The sequence below is a fragment of the Carassius auratus genome, chromosome 32 (genome assembly GCF_003368295.1).
Source record: "Carassius auratus strain Wakin chromosome 32, ASM336829v1, whole genome shotgun sequence".
NCBI classification, from domain to species: Eukaryota; Metazoa; Chordata; class Actinopteri; order Cypriniformes; family Cyprinidae; genus Carassius; species Carassius auratus.
Window position 1 is genome coordinate 29,604,122 of NC_039274.1, and position 17,204 is coordinate 29,621,325.

At 36.2% G+C, this 17,204-nt stretch overlaps 2 protein-coding genes and 1 long non-coding RNA gene across 6 annotated transcripts; 1 reads left to right on the top strand and 2 right to left on the bottom strand.

Annotated features, from left to right (window-relative positions):
* Positions 1-3,658: 3,658 nt before the first annotated feature.
* LOC113052052 (heat shock factor-binding protein 1-like) lies at positions 3,659-5,280 on the bottom strand. Of its 2 annotated transcripts, none has more exons than XM_026216332.1 (4): positions 5,083-5,280; positions 4,470-4,536; positions 4,155-4,304; positions 3,659-3,918 (listed from the first exon to the last, which is right to left on the bottom strand). In XM_026216332.1, exons 1-3 carry the CDS (start codon positions 5,125-5,127, stop codon positions 4,183-4,185), a joined length of 234 nt encoding a protein of 77 aa, XP_026072117.1. In that variant the 5' UTR covers positions 5,128-5,280; the 3' UTR covers positions 3,659-3,918; positions 4,155-4,182. The 2 variants fall into 2 exon arrangements, with proteins under 2 accessions (XP_026072117.1, XP_026072116.1); XM_026216331.1 differs by having other exon boundaries at positions 4,159-4,304; positions 5,083-5,279.
* A 1,380-nt stretch (positions 5,281-6,660) lies between these two features.
* LOC113052042 (PHD finger protein 23B-like) lies at positions 6,661-15,579 on the top strand. Of its 3 annotated transcripts, none has more exons than XM_026216315.1 (6): positions 6,661-7,091; positions 8,217-8,248; positions 8,328-8,420; positions 10,005-10,608; positions 13,591-13,680; positions 14,784-15,579. In XM_026216315.1, the coding sequence occupies exons 1-5, from the start codon at positions 7,064-7,066 to the stop codon at positions 13,647-13,649; spliced, it is 816 nt and encodes a 271-aa protein (XP_026072100.1). In that variant the 5' UTR covers positions 6,661-7,063; the 3' UTR covers positions 13,650-13,680; positions 14,784-15,579. The 3 variants fall into 3 exon arrangements, with proteins under 3 accessions (XP_026072100.1, XP_026072099.1, XP_026072098.1); XM_026216314.1 differs by lacking the exons at positions 13,591-13,680; positions 14,784-15,579 and adding an exon at positions 10,901-12,435 and having other exon boundaries at positions 6,663-7,091; positions 10,005-10,218; positions 10,312-10,608; XM_026216313.1 differs by lacking the exons at positions 13,591-13,680; positions 14,784-15,579 and adding an exon at positions 10,901-12,435 and having other exon boundaries at positions 6,664-7,091.
* Positions 13,019-13,985, bottom strand: LOC113052053 (uncharacterized). The gene is made up of 3 exons (XR_003276976.1): positions 13,873-13,985; positions 13,576-13,674; positions 13,019-13,451 (listed from the first exon to the last, which is right to left on the bottom strand). It is a non-coding gene; the product is annotated as an uncharacterized LOC113052053 (long non-coding RNA).
* Positions 15,580-17,204: the final 1,625 nt, after the last annotated feature.

Here is a 17,204-nt window from a genome sequence, read left to right on the forward strand (position 1 = left end):
TTCATTTGACTAATAGTGAAATATGTAATTTCTGCACCACTTAACTGGGAAAATAATTACTGTTTTCACGCATATATCAAACATCAGACCAAACATTTTCATTCCTACGGTCTGCAATGTTGTTTGAACGAAGAATAATGTTAACATTAAAACTGTTAATATTGTTTTTGTGTGATTTATCTAAGCCATTTCAGGACTTGGTGTAAATTTGAGTTTAAAATGTATTTATAAAAATGCTAATAACAATGACACATTTATGATGATTTGTTAAAAACAGTAGAGAGCTTCAGGGGAATTTTTTTATTAGCATCAAATGTAACATTGTAGATGATTGCTCACTTTTGCAGCATGCAGCTTGAAGCAGCAGACTCTATAACCCAATAATGGAAATACTTAGTGCGTAGTGAATCTTTTATTGGCAGTTAAAATTCCACACAATGCATCATTTGGATCTGTAGAGACTGTGACTTCTGACACAGCTTGACTTTATAACCTTGAACAAAGGCATTAAGGATTTAAATGGTTACTTTGGTACAGTGTTATAATTTGCTGGACAGTTTGAAGCTAAAGCAAATGCATATAATGGTCAGTTCTATCATAGTTTAAAAATAATGAGATGCCAGCTATATCTTTGATATTTGAATATTCAGTGAGTTTTTCTATTTATTGGTAATTTTCACATGAATCAGTTAATGATGATTCCAAAGTGTTTCTATACGGGGGCCAACTGAGCTCTGTCTCAGTTCTCCTGGGATCCTTAGTCAATTAAGTCTCTTATCAGATGCCCACAAACCATATTTATTATTGATCTCCGGTATGTCTGCTGAAATTCCTGCTTTAGATTTCTAAAAGCACCACTGCCATGTCTATGTAATAAGAGCCAAACATGATGAAATGATATAGGTATAATAAAACTGATAATGGAAAAATAGAAACACAGAAAGTTGTACCTTTCACAAGTACAGCATTAAAACAATTCATTGTTTTTCCCCAAAGAAACCACTGCCGTAATAACAAGAAATTGATTTAATGTCTCTGAGCACTTTCACACAGGCTGTGACCAGTAGACGCAAAGCAAAACATTTAACTGTTCTTTACATTTCTGATGCTTTAGTTTTTAATAGTGCTACTATAATTTGAGTATGCAATATTTTAGTCATGGTATTGGTATTCCACTCTTTAGATCAGACATCTCTACAGCACATCCATGTTGTAGAGATCCATGATCATCAAGAAGCTGCATGCTCTGAATTCCTCATCACTGCTAAGGAACAACTAGAGCAGGACGTCCTCCAACCTCAAGATATCAACACTCCAGTTAGTTCCTCTAAAGATGACAAGAGGAAGTGCTGGACAGGTAGATATCTATCTATCTATCTGTCTATCTATCTATCTGTCTGTCTGTCTGTCTGTCTGTCTGTCTGTCTGTCTGTCTATCTATCTATCTATCTATCTATCTATCTATCTCTGACAGACTGTATTGCCTTCAAAACATTCAAACTTTAAGCTTGTATAACTACTTTAAACTTCAAACTATTTCAAACTGAAAACCATCAAACTTAAAACGTTTTAAACTTCTTAAGCTTTTCAAATTTTTTCAAACTTTCTTGAAAATTAAAGTTTTGCCAAATTAAAGTTTGCCTTCTAGTATAGGATGCAGAACAGCCTGTAAAGCAAAACAGACCCAAGAGATCAAATCAATGCAGATGCAACATGTGGTGCAGATAAAGCTAAACACATGACATCAGGAAATTAATTTAAAAAAAAAAAAAGTATTTGTTGGTCCAACCCTGGTTTAACAGACAATGTTTTAAACCTAGTCCCAGACTAAAATGTAAATCTGAGCTGTTTCAACTGAAAGAACCACTGATTGATCTTAAAATATGTCAATTTCCTTGTTTTGTCTCAAGATTTTTTCATACACACAAGGCATGTATATAAAAATGACTTAAATGTCCTAATTTAACTATGGCCTAATCCTGGTTTAGTGTAATCCCTGTCTGTAAAACCATACCTAAATGTTTTACATTTTCAAACTTAATCTGATAAGGTGTCACCAGTTAAAATAGTAAGGCATTAGAAGGCTTTAAAATGTCCCTTACTCTAATGCAACATGTCAACAGGCAGTTTGGCTTAAATGCTATGGAAAGCCAAATGGGTCGTACACATTTTAAAACGCCGATTTCATAATCCCACCAGGCGTTAAATAAGCGTCATTACGCGATAAGTTAACGCCAGAAAGCTGAATCTGAATCATTGGGTTGAGTTAATGTAAATAAACAGAATTTCTATTTTTGTGAAACTATCGCCAACTATTTATTAATTTGAAATAATCCTACTCAAATCATAATAATAAAACAATAATATTACTGTCTTATTAATTTAACTGTTGAATAATATAATTTCCAAATTTGCACTCATTCGTGCCTGGGGTGATAACTTTATGAGTCAAAAGCTATATGTATAATTGTAAGGGCTATCCTTGCTATCTTCACGCTCTTGCAAACTGGATGCTCTGACTTGCCGTAGAGTCCTTGTAGCCATGAGAGGTGTGTCCATGTAGATGAGTAAATAAATTTGCATCTTAAGTCGCGTGTTGCGTTAAAGCTGCGGTAGGGAACTTTTGACGCTCTAGCGGTTAATAAACAGAACTGCTTGCGTCTTGCGGAAGAACATCGTAGCCGGATCTACTTCTCTCTGTTTATGTCTATGAAGAATCACAAAGGTACTGGGTTACTCCGCCGCGGTACCCCCAAAGCAATCTAAAATAGTCCGAATATAAACACTTATTATAGGTGCACCCTAGTGATTCAGGACAAGCTAAAAACACGGTTTGGAAAATGGATTCATGGTGTACTCGCTTATTATATACATTTTTCTACATTTTGAACACAAACAAAGTTACGGACCGCAGCTCTGATTGGTTGTTTTTTACCGGGAGCACATGACTTTTCTGCAAATGGCAATAGGACCACTGGGAGGAGCCAGAGCAGCTTGATTTTTTTCACAGATTTTCTGTCTTATATTCTACTGTCAAGACATAATGACAGGTTTAATAAATATGTAAAAAAAATTTTTTTACAAAAGTTCCCTACAGCACCTTTAACTTAACGTCTGTCGGCGTGTGGCGTTATTTTAACGCGTGGTGGCATCTGGCGTTAACTTATCACGTACCGGCGCTTATTTAACGCCTGGCGGCGTTTTAAAATGAATACAGTGTTGAAAAGCATGCGTATTCTGACCCATTTGGCTTTCCATAAAATGCTGCCTTTGACATCATAGTCACTAGTGAAGGCTTTGGAACTGTGCACATTCTTGTGGTATATCCAATAGGACAATGTTATGCATAAACCAGTTAAACCCTGCTGGTAGATGTCATAACTACACCATCTAGCTGCATAACCTTTCATTGCAGGCCTTTTTAAAATGTAGCCTGTATTAATACTATATGTATTATATATAATATAATATAAAAAATAATACTGTATGTATGTATTCTGATTAAATATATAAAATGCAAATCTTGAATATATGAATGTGTGTGTGTGTCTATATATATATATATATATATATATATATATATATATATATATATATATATATATATGGAGTTTAAATAGAAATATGTTAACACAGGAAAGAAAACAGCGACTGTGAAGCCATTTTATGGAGTTTTTAATAATCAGCAAAACATGCAGGATTCACATGATTTCCCCGTGATTACAATGAATAAATACAAAAACAAGTTTTAATATGTTTTTCTTCTGTCCAGTAATATAGTCTTAAACCTTACAGTATGTAATGTATTATGTAAGACGAGCACCATTTTTAATTAATTACTTAAAAAAGTATCAATTAACATTTCATTAAAAAATTCTGATACTGCAGCAGAAGGTCTTCATTGTGTTCCTTGGCAGTCTGAAAGAGAAAAGATACTAAACATTAAACAAAACTGAAAGACACGGCATGAAGACCACAAAGCAATTTAAATCTGCAAGTTGAATCTGACTTTCCATAAATACTGCGTCTCAAGCAAATGAATCCAAATGTAATTCAAATCCATGTCCTCTGAAGTTTGTGAGATGTAAGTGTTCTCTAAATGTAACAACTGTGAATGAATGGCATCTTCAAAGTGACAAAAGCACCACCTTCACCTACTAGGATTGTTTTGGTCCATTGCCTTCAACCTGTTCCAGAGGTCTCTCTGACTTTTATGTCCTCCTCTAAATCCTCCACACCCGCCTGAGTCATGAGATCAGAGATGTTCTTCTCCAAGTCATCAATTCGCATACTCATCTCATCAAGTATTAGAATTAAGAAAAATCTTCTCACAGTCAATCTAGGAATAATGAAGGTTTTGATTGTGTACATAAAAACATCAGTGCATTCCACTCAATTAAGCTATAATCAGTTCCTCAGTTAATTACAATTATTTACACTGATATAAACATGCATATGCGGAAGGATATTTCGACCAATAATCTGCTCTGACATGGTCTGGAACTTGTCCTGCATCTGCTGCAGCAAACTCTGTACCTGAACAGAAGAAATAGATATTATACAAGCATTCAGCTTAAAACTCACAAAAATAGTGAATGAACACTGCGTCCAACTAGCATTAATGAAATCCATCTAGAATCGTGTGGGTTTTGCGTGGGCCTCCCACACAGGAGTGAAAACAGCAGTTTAAGGGCATGCTCTCCGCCCACGCGTGGAACTGAAACCATAGTAACAAGGGAACTTCGTCTCAACATGATATAAATCACACAAGACAGCACACCTAACAATGAAATAAAGGAATGTTCGATGTATAAGCCTTCTGAAAATAAATTCCATCTACGTTCTAATTTAATTTAACTATAGATTTGATCAAAACAGAAAACATGAAAATACATGGAACTCATAAGAGTGATCTGTCAAAACAAGTTCGCGACAGAGCTATTAATGAATGAGGAGCACTCGTCATTAAACACTGATTCACTTTGGCTAGTGAAATGAACGTGAATGGATACTAGGCGACAGTAAGTGCACGACCCAGTACTGTACCTCGGTGTAAAAAAAATGTATACATATATCAAATACCACAACAGTCAGGTCCTGAGATGTTTTAGGGTCCTTCTCTGACATAGCCTATCTTCTCCAACAATTCCTACGTCTCTTCGATTGAATTCCTTGTGTGATCAAGAGTCTTGTCAAGGCTGTACAGTACTGTATGATGTATTCAGTGTAGAAACCGTGGAAGCGGCTGCTGATTTCGTTAAGGGGTTTGGTCAGTGAACTGAAGTCAATAGAGCGGCTTAGGCTGTTTTTGCTGTTATCATTTTTATGTCCTTAAGGGGGCGCTTGATGGCTCAAAGGTTCGGAATCTCTGCAAATCTAGCTGACAACTGTATTCAATATATTTGACTTTTTTAGCCTTACTAAAATACAGTTCAATAATTATTAAGTTAACTAAGACTTGTATACGCTTTTCAATAAATTAAGAAAATATCTTTCTGATTAATAGAATTGTCATGGTTTCTCCGTCAACAAATTATAGCATGTGAGAATTTTTAATTCAATTTAAGATTTTTGAGACCTTTTACAGCCTTTTTGTCACTGTCAAACTTGTAAACAGCTTGGTTTCACCTGCCCACCCTTCAGGACCTGTACAACTCCAGAGTGAAGAAACGGGCAGACAACATAATCACAGACCCCTCTCAACCCGGACACAATCTGTCTGCACTCCTCCCCTCAGGCAGACGCTACAGATCTCTGTGCACCAGAACATTTAGGCATAACAACAGTTTTCCCCCCATGCCATCTCCATCTTGAACAGCTAACACAGACTTCCAACTTACTTTCAGGTATGATGTAAATAAATACATATGCATATTTTTGTTTATACAGCTATACAGTAAACAATGCACAAATCTGTACATAAATCTTCTGTTTCAGATTTTACCACATTGTTATTATTTGTTTATTTTTTCTTTAGTTTTTTTCTTTAGTCTTATTCAATTATTCTTTCTGTCATATGTGTAGGCCTATGTATGTACCAAGAGCTCCTATAAAAGCCCCACAACAAATTCCTTGTGTGTTTGCTCTCACTTGGCGGATTCTAAGCTAATTCTAATTCCAATTTCTGGCCCGAGGACACCCAACCTGTACTACACGGGCTATTTGCTTAGATTTTAATTATTTTATGTTATCAAATTTTCGCCAAGCGCCCCCTTTCGAAAACAAATGTTTATTTCATGTCGTACAGATGCTTTGGCCATTCCACTGGTTTAAGATTAATGGTAATACGTCACTGGAAACCGAAATGACAACAGGAAACCAGCCTGTTTAACTAACGGGTCTTACTTATTGAAATGTCCAACGATCTGCATAGAAAGATTAATTTTAAATTTTAAAGTTAATAAATGTCCCATTATTTATTTACACCTGCATACTACGCTTAGAGCAAACACAAGCCATTGAATTGGAACAGATAAACTCAGTTTCCCATGAATATAGCGACAATGAATCATGGGAATTGTTGTTTATTTGTCATTGGATTCAGTGCCTTCCGTCAGCAAATCTAATTGATTGAACTACATGTCCCATAAACGCTTGGAGAGAAAATTTTTACATCGCAACAACAATTTGACCGCAAGGGGTATTTGGAGTCAGTTGACATCGTCGACACCGGAGGCGACACGCAGACGGGGTTTTTTTTTTTTTTTGGAGGAGAACTTTGATAATTTTGATAATAACTCGAACTTACGTTTATATTAACGTTACTAACATAAGCTGCAAAAAGATGCTGGATCCCTGGTTTTATCATTGGTTCTTTTTTACTTGGTGGTCTGTTAGGTAATTGGAGTGCTGTTTGCTGGATAAAATTAAGTGAATTAATCTTTCCCGGGATTTAAGATCCAGCGATATTTATTTGGACCAGTAAAATCGTCGTTTGCATCATTCTGATGTTTCGCTAACTAGACTACAGCTAGTCAGCCGGGGCTCGCTGTGCCCGAGCCGGGCGAAGATCGACGCTGCGCGGTGTCACCCAACTCAAGAGGATCGAGCTTATTAGGCGACAATGCTTGAAATAATGTCCGAACCACAAGGTAATGAAAACCCAAGAATCTGAATTTCGAATATTCTAACTTTAACCATGTTGTGATAGGCAACACCCATCATCCTCATCGTTCAGTTTTAGCGGAGCCAGCTAACTTAGCCTGTTAGCAGCTTTAATACTGCAGTGACTTTACATACTCGTTAGTTTAGCAGACCGGTGTTACTAATAACCTTAAACTTGATTCATTGTCAGACACTTTTTAATGTTTGATTATGGTCACAAAAAAGAGGACATTTTACTGCGCCAACAGGGATTAGCCCAGCTGCTATCTTGTGAAATTACTCCTGTTGATTGTAGCCATTTGTTAACGCTGTAACTCACCAATAATGTAAACATTCCTGATTTCCAACCACTGCTTTCTGTTAAAGTTATTTTATGGACACGTTTACAAAACCGCAGTTACGCAGCGTTGCGCATTTTGTCTTGGCAAAGTAAACAAGCTCCGTTTCAAATACGCTGCTGTTGTTGATGATCACTTTTAACCTGGTGCCAGTTGAATCTTTTTAATCTGCTGCACAGATCGGCTGTTTCTCTGATATTTCAATGCAATTTAAGGCAGAAATGTTGCCTTTTAAATCGGGTCACTGTTTAGCTGGGTAACGTAGCATTTCGCTGCCTGACCGTAACTCTTTGTTACGCCGGGTTAAGTAGTAATGCCAATGGGGTCTCTTAACACTTAACGTTACCGATTTGGTCGTTGTAACTACATCATGATTAACCATAGATGCTTTTGTAAGTTCCCAAACCAGAAAAGTTGTTTTTGAGTACTTCGGCGTCGAGATTAAGGTTTAAGCCACGAGCTGCTGCGTCCTCTCGCCTTTATGACTGCTTTAGCTTAAGGTGTTTGTCGCTTAATTCATTTAGTTTTCTCCACAATTAAAGTCCCTTAAACCGTGTGGACATTTGAATGTAAAATGGTGCCCTGCTCACTTAGTTTTACGCCTCAATCAGCAGGGAGTTAGCAACGTTAGCTTGCCGCCGAAGACGCACTTTCACCCGGTTTGTAAGAATGAAACCTGCGTGGCTTGATTCCAGATGCAACGTTTTTTTTTCTTTTAACGAGTTATTTAGCCATTAATGAATGTTATTCTCTCCCCTTCCTTTTTCTACATAGATTCATTACTGAAATGCAAAGCAGAGACTCTGGTAAGTCAAACAAGGAAATTACATTTTCATCCTACAGATGGCAGTGCTTGTCTAAACGCTAATAAATGTTCATGTCCAGCCATCAGAGAGAAGAAAGCGGACAGTGGAGGACTTCAACAAGTTTTGCAGCTTTGTTCTAGCATATGCTGGTTACATCCCTTCTCCAAAAGAGGTAAGAATGGAGCATAGTTTCACATACAGGTGTGGTTTAATGCATTAAAGCCCTCTTTAGATTCCTGTTCCCAGAGACCTCCCATTGCTGCACCTATTTGACACCCATTCCAAGCCTGTACTAGACTACAGAATGAGTAGAATTCAAGCGAAACTAGATTTTGCAGATAGTGATAACCAAGTTAATAAATAATTGGTGCTGAAATTTATTACAAAATGAACAATACTGACTTAATCTTTAACATGTTTCACAATATTTAAAATAAATTAAATAAGCTGTGCCTCATATTATACACATTGTTTTCTATATAAAAAAAATCTGTACAAGATGGGAGAATGATATAAATAAAATCACAAGTCTGCAAAGTATATATAACGTCAACACTAGATAGATAGAAAACTGACTGTTCTGTGCAAAAACAAAAAACACAATCTAATTTGTGAATACTCTTAAGATTTCAAGAAGCAGCTATTGGTGCCAATGATTTAAAAAAGGTGTATTCAATTAATTAGACATCTGAAACCGTGCAGTGTTTGGGGAATTCCAGGATCAGCATTAAGAACCACAGGTTTACATAGTTTACCCCAGGTCCGGCAAGCCCTGCTCCTTGAAGGCCACCATCCTGCAGAATTGAGCTCCAACCACAATTAAACACACCTGAACCAATGTAATCAAGAGGTGTTTCTCAATGTCAAGGAAGGATCCTCGGAAGCCAGTATTTCGAGGATGCTACGTCATCGACATCCGTCGAAGGACTGTTCCAATGTCGAGGATCCTCGGAATTTCAACCAAGGACTGAGTCCTTCGTTCGAAAAATATCCCATACACAGGAAAGGATGCATATGTGTATCCTTCGTGCTCTCAAATCACCCACAATCCTATGCGCGCACTCGCGCAGCTTTGCTATCTTGTTCTAAAATTCAAAAATGTCAAACGTTAGCTGAGTCGGAGTGTTAACGGTTTTTATTTACGTTACCAAACACTTGTTATAACTGTAGTAAATATAAGTAAAGTATAACATTTAAATGCCAGTAAAAATTACTACCATATTGATATTGTAAATTTTACAAATGGTTAACTGAACTGGACCTGTCATTTAACAAATGTTAACTTTGTTACGTCATCAGCATTTTTTTATAAATAACTAGTTAAGTTGTCCAAAGTAATTTAACGATACCATTCAAACAGACCTTTTCACTGACGTAATGACGCAATTACGTGTGAACTTGCTAGCCTGTTCCATTTACATGTTCTCCCGAATGCTAAAGAGGAGTCTCGCCTAGCCTCTGAAGGAAGTGATTTGGAAGGATCAGTCCTGCCAAGGAAGTATCCTTGACATTGAGAAACACCTAAGGTCTTCAGGATTACAAGAATCTTTCAGGCAGGTATTTTGCGACAAGTTGGAGCTAAACTCTGCAGGTCCAGGATCGGGCTCCCAATGATCAATGTATGGTTTCCATTGAATATCATCTTAAGCACCTGCACAGGTTATTTTTTATTTTTCCTTTTCCCAGCCTATATTTGTAGATATCAGTAATGGCACGACCAAATACCATGCGATCCATTGTCTGTCTCTGTCCACAGGAAAGGCCATGGTCACCAGGATCCTCCAGTTCTCCGAACAGCTCTGGTGCTTCAGGTGAAGGAAGCGTTTTAAGTGGAGCGAGTTCTAACATGGCTCCCAACTGGGGACACGACACATCGGACATGCACACTATCCATACCTTTGTTCGCAAGGCTCGTGCCAATAAGAGCAACAAGAGCATGAGGCGGCTGTCATCTGACAGCACCCTAATGGGTAAAATGTGTTTAAAAGACCCTTTCTATGAGGGCCAGGCGGCCAGCAAAGCTGAGCGCAAAAAGGACAAGAAGCTGAAGCGTCTTTCTCTAGGTTCAGGCGCTGGCGACAGCAGCAGCAGAGGTGGCGAGAAGCGTGCAAGGATCAAGCGTAGTAAAAATCCCAAACAGTCCAAAGCCCTTAAGAAGCTTAAGAGCTCTGCCCACAGCGAGACAGACTCTGAGAACGGTCTCGGGCATGGAGAAGAGCATTTGGACCACGGAGCAGCGGCTGAGCGCAGACTACAGGCCCAGGTCAAAGAAGAAAAGGAGGAAGCCACCAGAGAAGCGGATATGAGTTCCAGTGAAGGCGAGACTTGGATAGCGGATGAAGACATAATGGTAGAGTCAGGTGGGTTTATTAGGGACTGAAGAAGATTTAGATGGTTTGGAGATGTCCACAAATAATCATTGAAGGATTTTAATATTTTGATGCTGGATTTTATGTCAGTGTGGTGAAATATATAATCTGTGTATAATTTCAGTAGCACATGATCCTTCATAAATCATTTTGTGCGTGTACATATATTTTTTTTTACATTTTTAAAAACATTTAGTTTAGTTTTTATATATATAATGTCACTAATGACTTTACAATTTAAATACTAATTTTTAAAATAATTTTATGCGTCTTTTACTTACAGGGGATGATTCATGGGACTTGATCACCTGTTACTGCGGTAAACCCTTTGCAGGACGGCCCATGATTGAATGTAGTCAGTGCAGTGTGTGGGTGCACCTCTCATGCGCCAAAATTAAGAAGTCTAACGTGCCCGACATATTTAACTGCCACAAATGCAGAGACTCTCGACGGTCAAGTCATAAGAAAGACACTTAGATGAGGGGTGTTCATGCCCTCAAAGCTCTGAATGTTCCCAGTTCTCCAGTTTTTGTATCCAAAACAGTTTTCACTTTCAAAAATCCATTCTTTCTTTGCGGTTCTAGTCTTGGCCACCAGTTACTCCTTACATGGTTAACAGTCAGTAGTCACATTTGCAGAGTTCACTCAGAAATAATGTTTGAATTGATCTCTTACCTCCTGAGTTGGTAATTGATCTTGGCTCATTTGTAACTATTCCACAGATACGTACACTATTCTTTGACATGCAGAATTGTCATTTGTTTAAAGTAAGCAGCTTACGTATTTAGTAAGTGGCACAATTTTCCTTAGGAGAAGTTGGAGAAGCCACACTACATTTTCACAGGTGTATACTATATTGGTTACTTTGGTACCATAAAAGTCTATTTTAAAGTGTAAAAAAAGACCTACAAAATATGGAAAAACGTTGTCATGATTTTGCCAAAGAGCTGCTATGAGAGATTGTTGACACTGCTGTTTCTAGAGAATGCATTATTTTTTGGTGAACTGTCCAGTTGATCTTTCTTCACTGGGATAGTTACCATTGTTTGAAGACTAATAGATAATTCATAATAATTTCCTGTAGGTGATCATAAGACCATTTGATTCCAACCTCTTAATTGGATATTTATGTAAGAAATCGCACCCAGATAGACTTGACCAGTCAGCTAACATGTATTAGATGTTCAAATATAAAGAGATATAGGAGTCATTTAAGCAGGGATTCCATTTATTTGCAATTATTGTTATCAAACATATTAATGTCATCTAATTCTACTGGTAATATACAGTATATTAACTCATGTACTTTGTCGAAGAAGCTATCAATACTGTTTAGTCTTTAATAACTTGCACAACATAGTGTTTTTTGTTAGATTTCTTCTCAATCTGTTCCATTTTTTTTTTGGAAGATTTCAGTTTAATAAGATGTAAATGCTAGTTTTAGGAGCTTTGCTGGAGCTTTCCTGGAATGAAATGGTTGTAATTATTGATTTCAATAAGTGTTTGGGGGTTTTAAACTCTGAGAACAGGTGAAGATTACTCATTTATGCTACAAGCTCTTTCTTTTGAAATAGTTTGGGGACTATTGTTTTGGATATTTTTTTTTTCCCTTTGTGGTTTATTTGTGAAGCAAGGGGGATAGGAAATCCCCAAAAGCCAGACTTCTCTCGCTTCATGTTTCACAGATTTTGAGAAGTGTACGTATCTGAAAGTGAAGAGAAAAGCAAAGCATATTGTTTATTTTATAATTATTATTTTTTTGGATCTGATATTGTTTTCTTTAACTACCTGGAGAAATAAAACTTTTCCTTATCGGGGTTAGAATGTCTTATTTTCATAATCTAACTTTTGTGTTGAGATGCGTCATGTGTTTTGTGATTTAAAACGAGCTGAAATAACATTAGACAAGACTGAATGGTTTATCCATGTACATTTTATTTTGCAGCAACACCAATACAGTGTCTGTCAGTTTGCACCCCACTAGAGGGAGCTGGTAAGCTAATATTGGAAAAACATAAATACAAATAAATAAGTCACAGTTTATAAACCTGAGATGCAATGACTTAATAGAAACCAAAAGATCAATAAAATAGATTTTTTTTTAAAGGACCAGTACTAAACAACATAAGGTGTCCTTTTTAACGGTATATGTCATCTGAAAGTTTGATCACTTTGCATCGTACTCCTTAAAGTCTTCAGGTTCCTCCTAAGGGGGGAAAAATATATATATATATATATTACAGTGATAGGATATGCAATCTGTTTAGTTTAAATCTATGTAGTCAAACCACTTTGGTTTTCTCTGTTTGAAAATACCTTTCTGGTCCTGGAAGACAAGTAGGAGCTGCCAATGGGGTCCAGAGGAACAGTGATCCTCCTCCTATTCAGGGTAACAAATGTAGGAATCGTGTGAGAATTTGGGCTTAAATTATGAGATAGCTTGCACAGAAAACTAACAGTTCCATAAAAAAAAAAAATTGAAAAGCACTTTACTTATTGTAAAATAGACATTTAAAGAAGTTTAATACTATGAGGTTAAATATACTAATTAAAATACATATGCTCTATACATTTTTATTAAACTTGTGTTTTCATAAATATTTTTTAATAAAATAAGTCAATATTTCTACTCGCCTCTTCTCCTTGTTTTTGCGGCGGTTGCTGTTTGCTGGTTGCACATTGATGTGTTCCATAGGGGAAAAGAAATCGGGAGTCTTGGCGGGATTGGGTTCCCAGTCCCGAGTCATTTCCCCTTCATTTCTTGGGAACAAGTCAGCCAGATCAGAGAGCTCATAGATATGTGGTGACATCTCCTGATCTGACCTGTGATTGCTCTGCAGGGAATCAGATGCATTTTAATATACGTGACATTAAAGTGTTTTTATTGCAATGCTATATCAAAAGCTGTATATTCTCAAGAAGAGAATTAACTCGGCATGTAATTAATGTGATATTTACTCTTTTCACTCGCAGTCTGTCTGGTATCAGGAAAGCACAAAGCTCGTCCATCAAGAAGTAGACAACCAGAATAAGTAGCAAACACCTGGAGCACGTCATCTGAGGGTACAACACCACACAACATGATGTTTAGAAAAATGTTGACTACTTTTTCTATTTCAAATGTTTGCATGCATTAAGATGAACTGCTAACAGCAAACACAATAAGCTGATTAGAAATTGTAAAAACTGTAGCAAACTCAGCACTTTTATATGACAACATTCAGAATTAAAGTATATTGTGTTTTTAATATTTACCTTCTTGACAAATTCGTCTGTCCTTTGGAAGTTTCTTCAGGAGTTGTTTGACAGTCCTGCTCAGCTTCTACTTGTGTGTTGATGTTGCCTTGATGTCCTCTTTGTCAAGGGCATGTGTGTTTTGGGTATTTGTAGACCTGAAGCTGGGGTGGGTTTATATAGGATGACCAAGAGATTATGGATAAAGGGAGTGTGTGTGTGTGTCTAGCAGGACTTCGCCCACCCTCCAAAAAGATTAGAACATAATTAAAGCATCCTTTTGGTTGTTGTTAGAATGTTCTAGTTCAAACTCAGGTTAACAGGTTGACAATATCTACATTGAGCAGCCACACACAATCTAACAAGAGAATCAAAAATCAGTATTCATAATGACATGGAATATTCTCATATGTTTATCTATATTTAAACGATGATGAATAAATGACTGATATCAAAATTGCACACCATATTGTCTGAAGAAATAAAAAATGTGCTACAAGTGAATTTAGGCATCACAAAATTATAATATACAGTATTATAAATGGGTATTTTTTTTATATATTGAAATATGCCAAATATTACATTCACATGTTTTTAAGAATATCTTTAAGTGTTAAATGACAGAAAAATTAAACCTCTAATATCAACCTATATGGATAAATTAATAAAATGTCTAATAATGGCTAATTGATGGAATATTGTGTATCTCTTTGTGATTTTATTTGTAATTTTGTGAGACATTTGATGCAAGCCTGTGCATTGTAACTAGTTGATATTTGTATACACTCTGAATGTTCTGTCCTTTGGAGACTCTGTGTGTGGCCTGTTCAGGTATCAGACCATCTCGTCTCACCCAATTTCACGGTTTCAAAACATTGGATTCTCCTCCACGTACACCAAAACGGTCTCTCTCTCTCTCTCTTTCTCATTAGGGATGGTCGTAGTATTATCAGAGGAAACACACACAAGTTGAAAAAAGCAGGAGTGGCCTCTGCGGATGGCCTACCAGCAGTCTGACACGTTTTCTCTTTTCCTCTTTTCCCTCCCTATCCTAATTATTGCTATTTCTGGCAACAGAGGCACCAGACATAGACTAGCTGTTGACAGACAACCCATGGTGAAAATAAACTACCTTTACTAAACAAGGACGGTGCCATCCACCCAGATCTCTGTCAACAGAGACTGAGAACAAATCATTGCTGCTGATTACTCATAATTAGTGTAAAATGTGTGTGTGTGATCATTTCTGACAACCCCGCCTTCTCATTTCTGCCCTATAAGTACCCAGAATCTTCATGAGTTCCAAATTTAGAACAATGAAATTCTAAAGAGTGCATCGGCAGCACAAATATAAGCCTTTGTGTTCAAATAAATTGCAGAATCAGTAATGTTTTTGATTTCATGTGTAATGTATTGTGTATTTTCATTAGAAAAATTCTTGTAGATACAGTAATATTTTTTTCAGAATGTTTCGGGTAATAAAATGGGTGGTTCATTTTCTGAACTTCATACGGTGATTCAATAAGATCTCAAGTAATATGCAGAATGCCCTACTCGTTTTCATCCCATGTCTTGAAATCTATGGATCAGTGTTTCTACAATACTGATCTCTACATTTGCAATTCATTTGATTTAAAATGTATTTGTCTGATTTACAGACTGCACTCAGTTTTGTCTTATGAGCAAGTTGAAATTGTCTGCTGTTTCTTTTCTTTCAGTAACTACTGAGTCAGTATAACATGCAGCTAACTAGTTACCATATTATAGTCAAGTAGCAATTCAAAATGCAGAATAATATACCTAGCATTACATCTAAACCACAGACTATACAGGACTATATTTCTCTGTGGAAAATGCAGTCTCTTAATTGGATACTGAAGCTTTTGAGTTCTACACACTTATCTGTGTTTAACATTTTGTGGTGAATATTTTGTCATTTCTTTAGGGGTTGAATAGTGTGTTGTTCATTTCGTCTTGAAGGAGCTGTACCTTCACTGCATTTAATTTGTATTTTTTAGAATTATAACTATATATTACTGAATAGTTGTAAAGGCAAAATAAAATAAAAAAAATCCCTTTGATTCTGTTTTCCTTAAGCAGGTTTTTCAAATCAAATGTTCTGATGCTCATCCAAACATTTTGATTCATCCAAACATTTTACAGGTACAAGACAATGAAACAGTAAAAAAAATGGAGTAGGATTTACTTGAAAAAAGCTTGGAAAGTATATTTCACTCAGAAAAGGCTAGTAAATTAACTAACATTTGCCAAGTTAAGGCCTAAACTTAATTTATTAGTAGGTTTAATTAGACATTTTTAAGTTAAGTTTACTTGGGAATACCCAGTCAATTTTGTTGACTCTTTGTTTGTAAATGTTACATTATGTAATGCTTATCACTGTAAAAATGTGTGCTGTTAAATATCATTAACTTACTTTACTGGAAAAAAACACTCCTTGTAAGCATAACAAACAGTTCCAAGTAAAATATACTTACAGTATGAGTTCCAACTTTAATTTCTACAAGCTTAAATTAAGTGCTAACATAGAATTGTTTTTTTTTAAATAGTTCTTGCCTTTATTATTTAATGTAGAAATTACATTTGTTTTTATGTAGTATTTACTGCACCACAAAATCATTTTTATCAGTGCAAGTCACAACCTACTGGGCTAACTGAAATTATCAAAGCAAAGTCCACATTTCACAAAATATAGACAAGCTCAAGTTTAACTACATTTTCATCCTAGGGCAAACATTCAGCATGCTTTTTATTATCAATAGTCGATCAATATCACCTGCTAAAATCAGTTAAAAGGTTGCAGTCATTTCAATTTTAAAGAGCAGCTTTTAGTATGTGTACAGAAGAGATTTTTAATTTTACAAATTTGCCACAAGGTGGAGTTATAACAAAAATGTGTGAAATGCAAACGTTTTTCATGCCATTTAATATTATCTTTGGAATCTTCCTAATTGTCTAGAATTATCTTCATTATTCTGTTATACATTATTATTACTTAGTGTTTTACTTATTTTTATTTGACCATGAAACCGACCACATGCTATTCTTGAGTCTTGGCAGATGCTTCACATCACACATACACTGTTCTTTATTTTAAAAATACTCACTATTACTGTGTATAATGGGGGGAAATGATGATTAAGAACAGCTATTGTCTGAATGGATGAAATATTTCAGAGTCTCAGTTGTGCCTCCTATCGAGGGAGATAAATGACGCGTTAAAGCAAATTTTTGTAACTAAATTAAATTTTTCCACTTCTTGCCACGAGAATCAAAGGATTTAGTAAACATTTAGTAACCCACGACCTTCAGGATACAGTGGTGTGCTGTTTGAT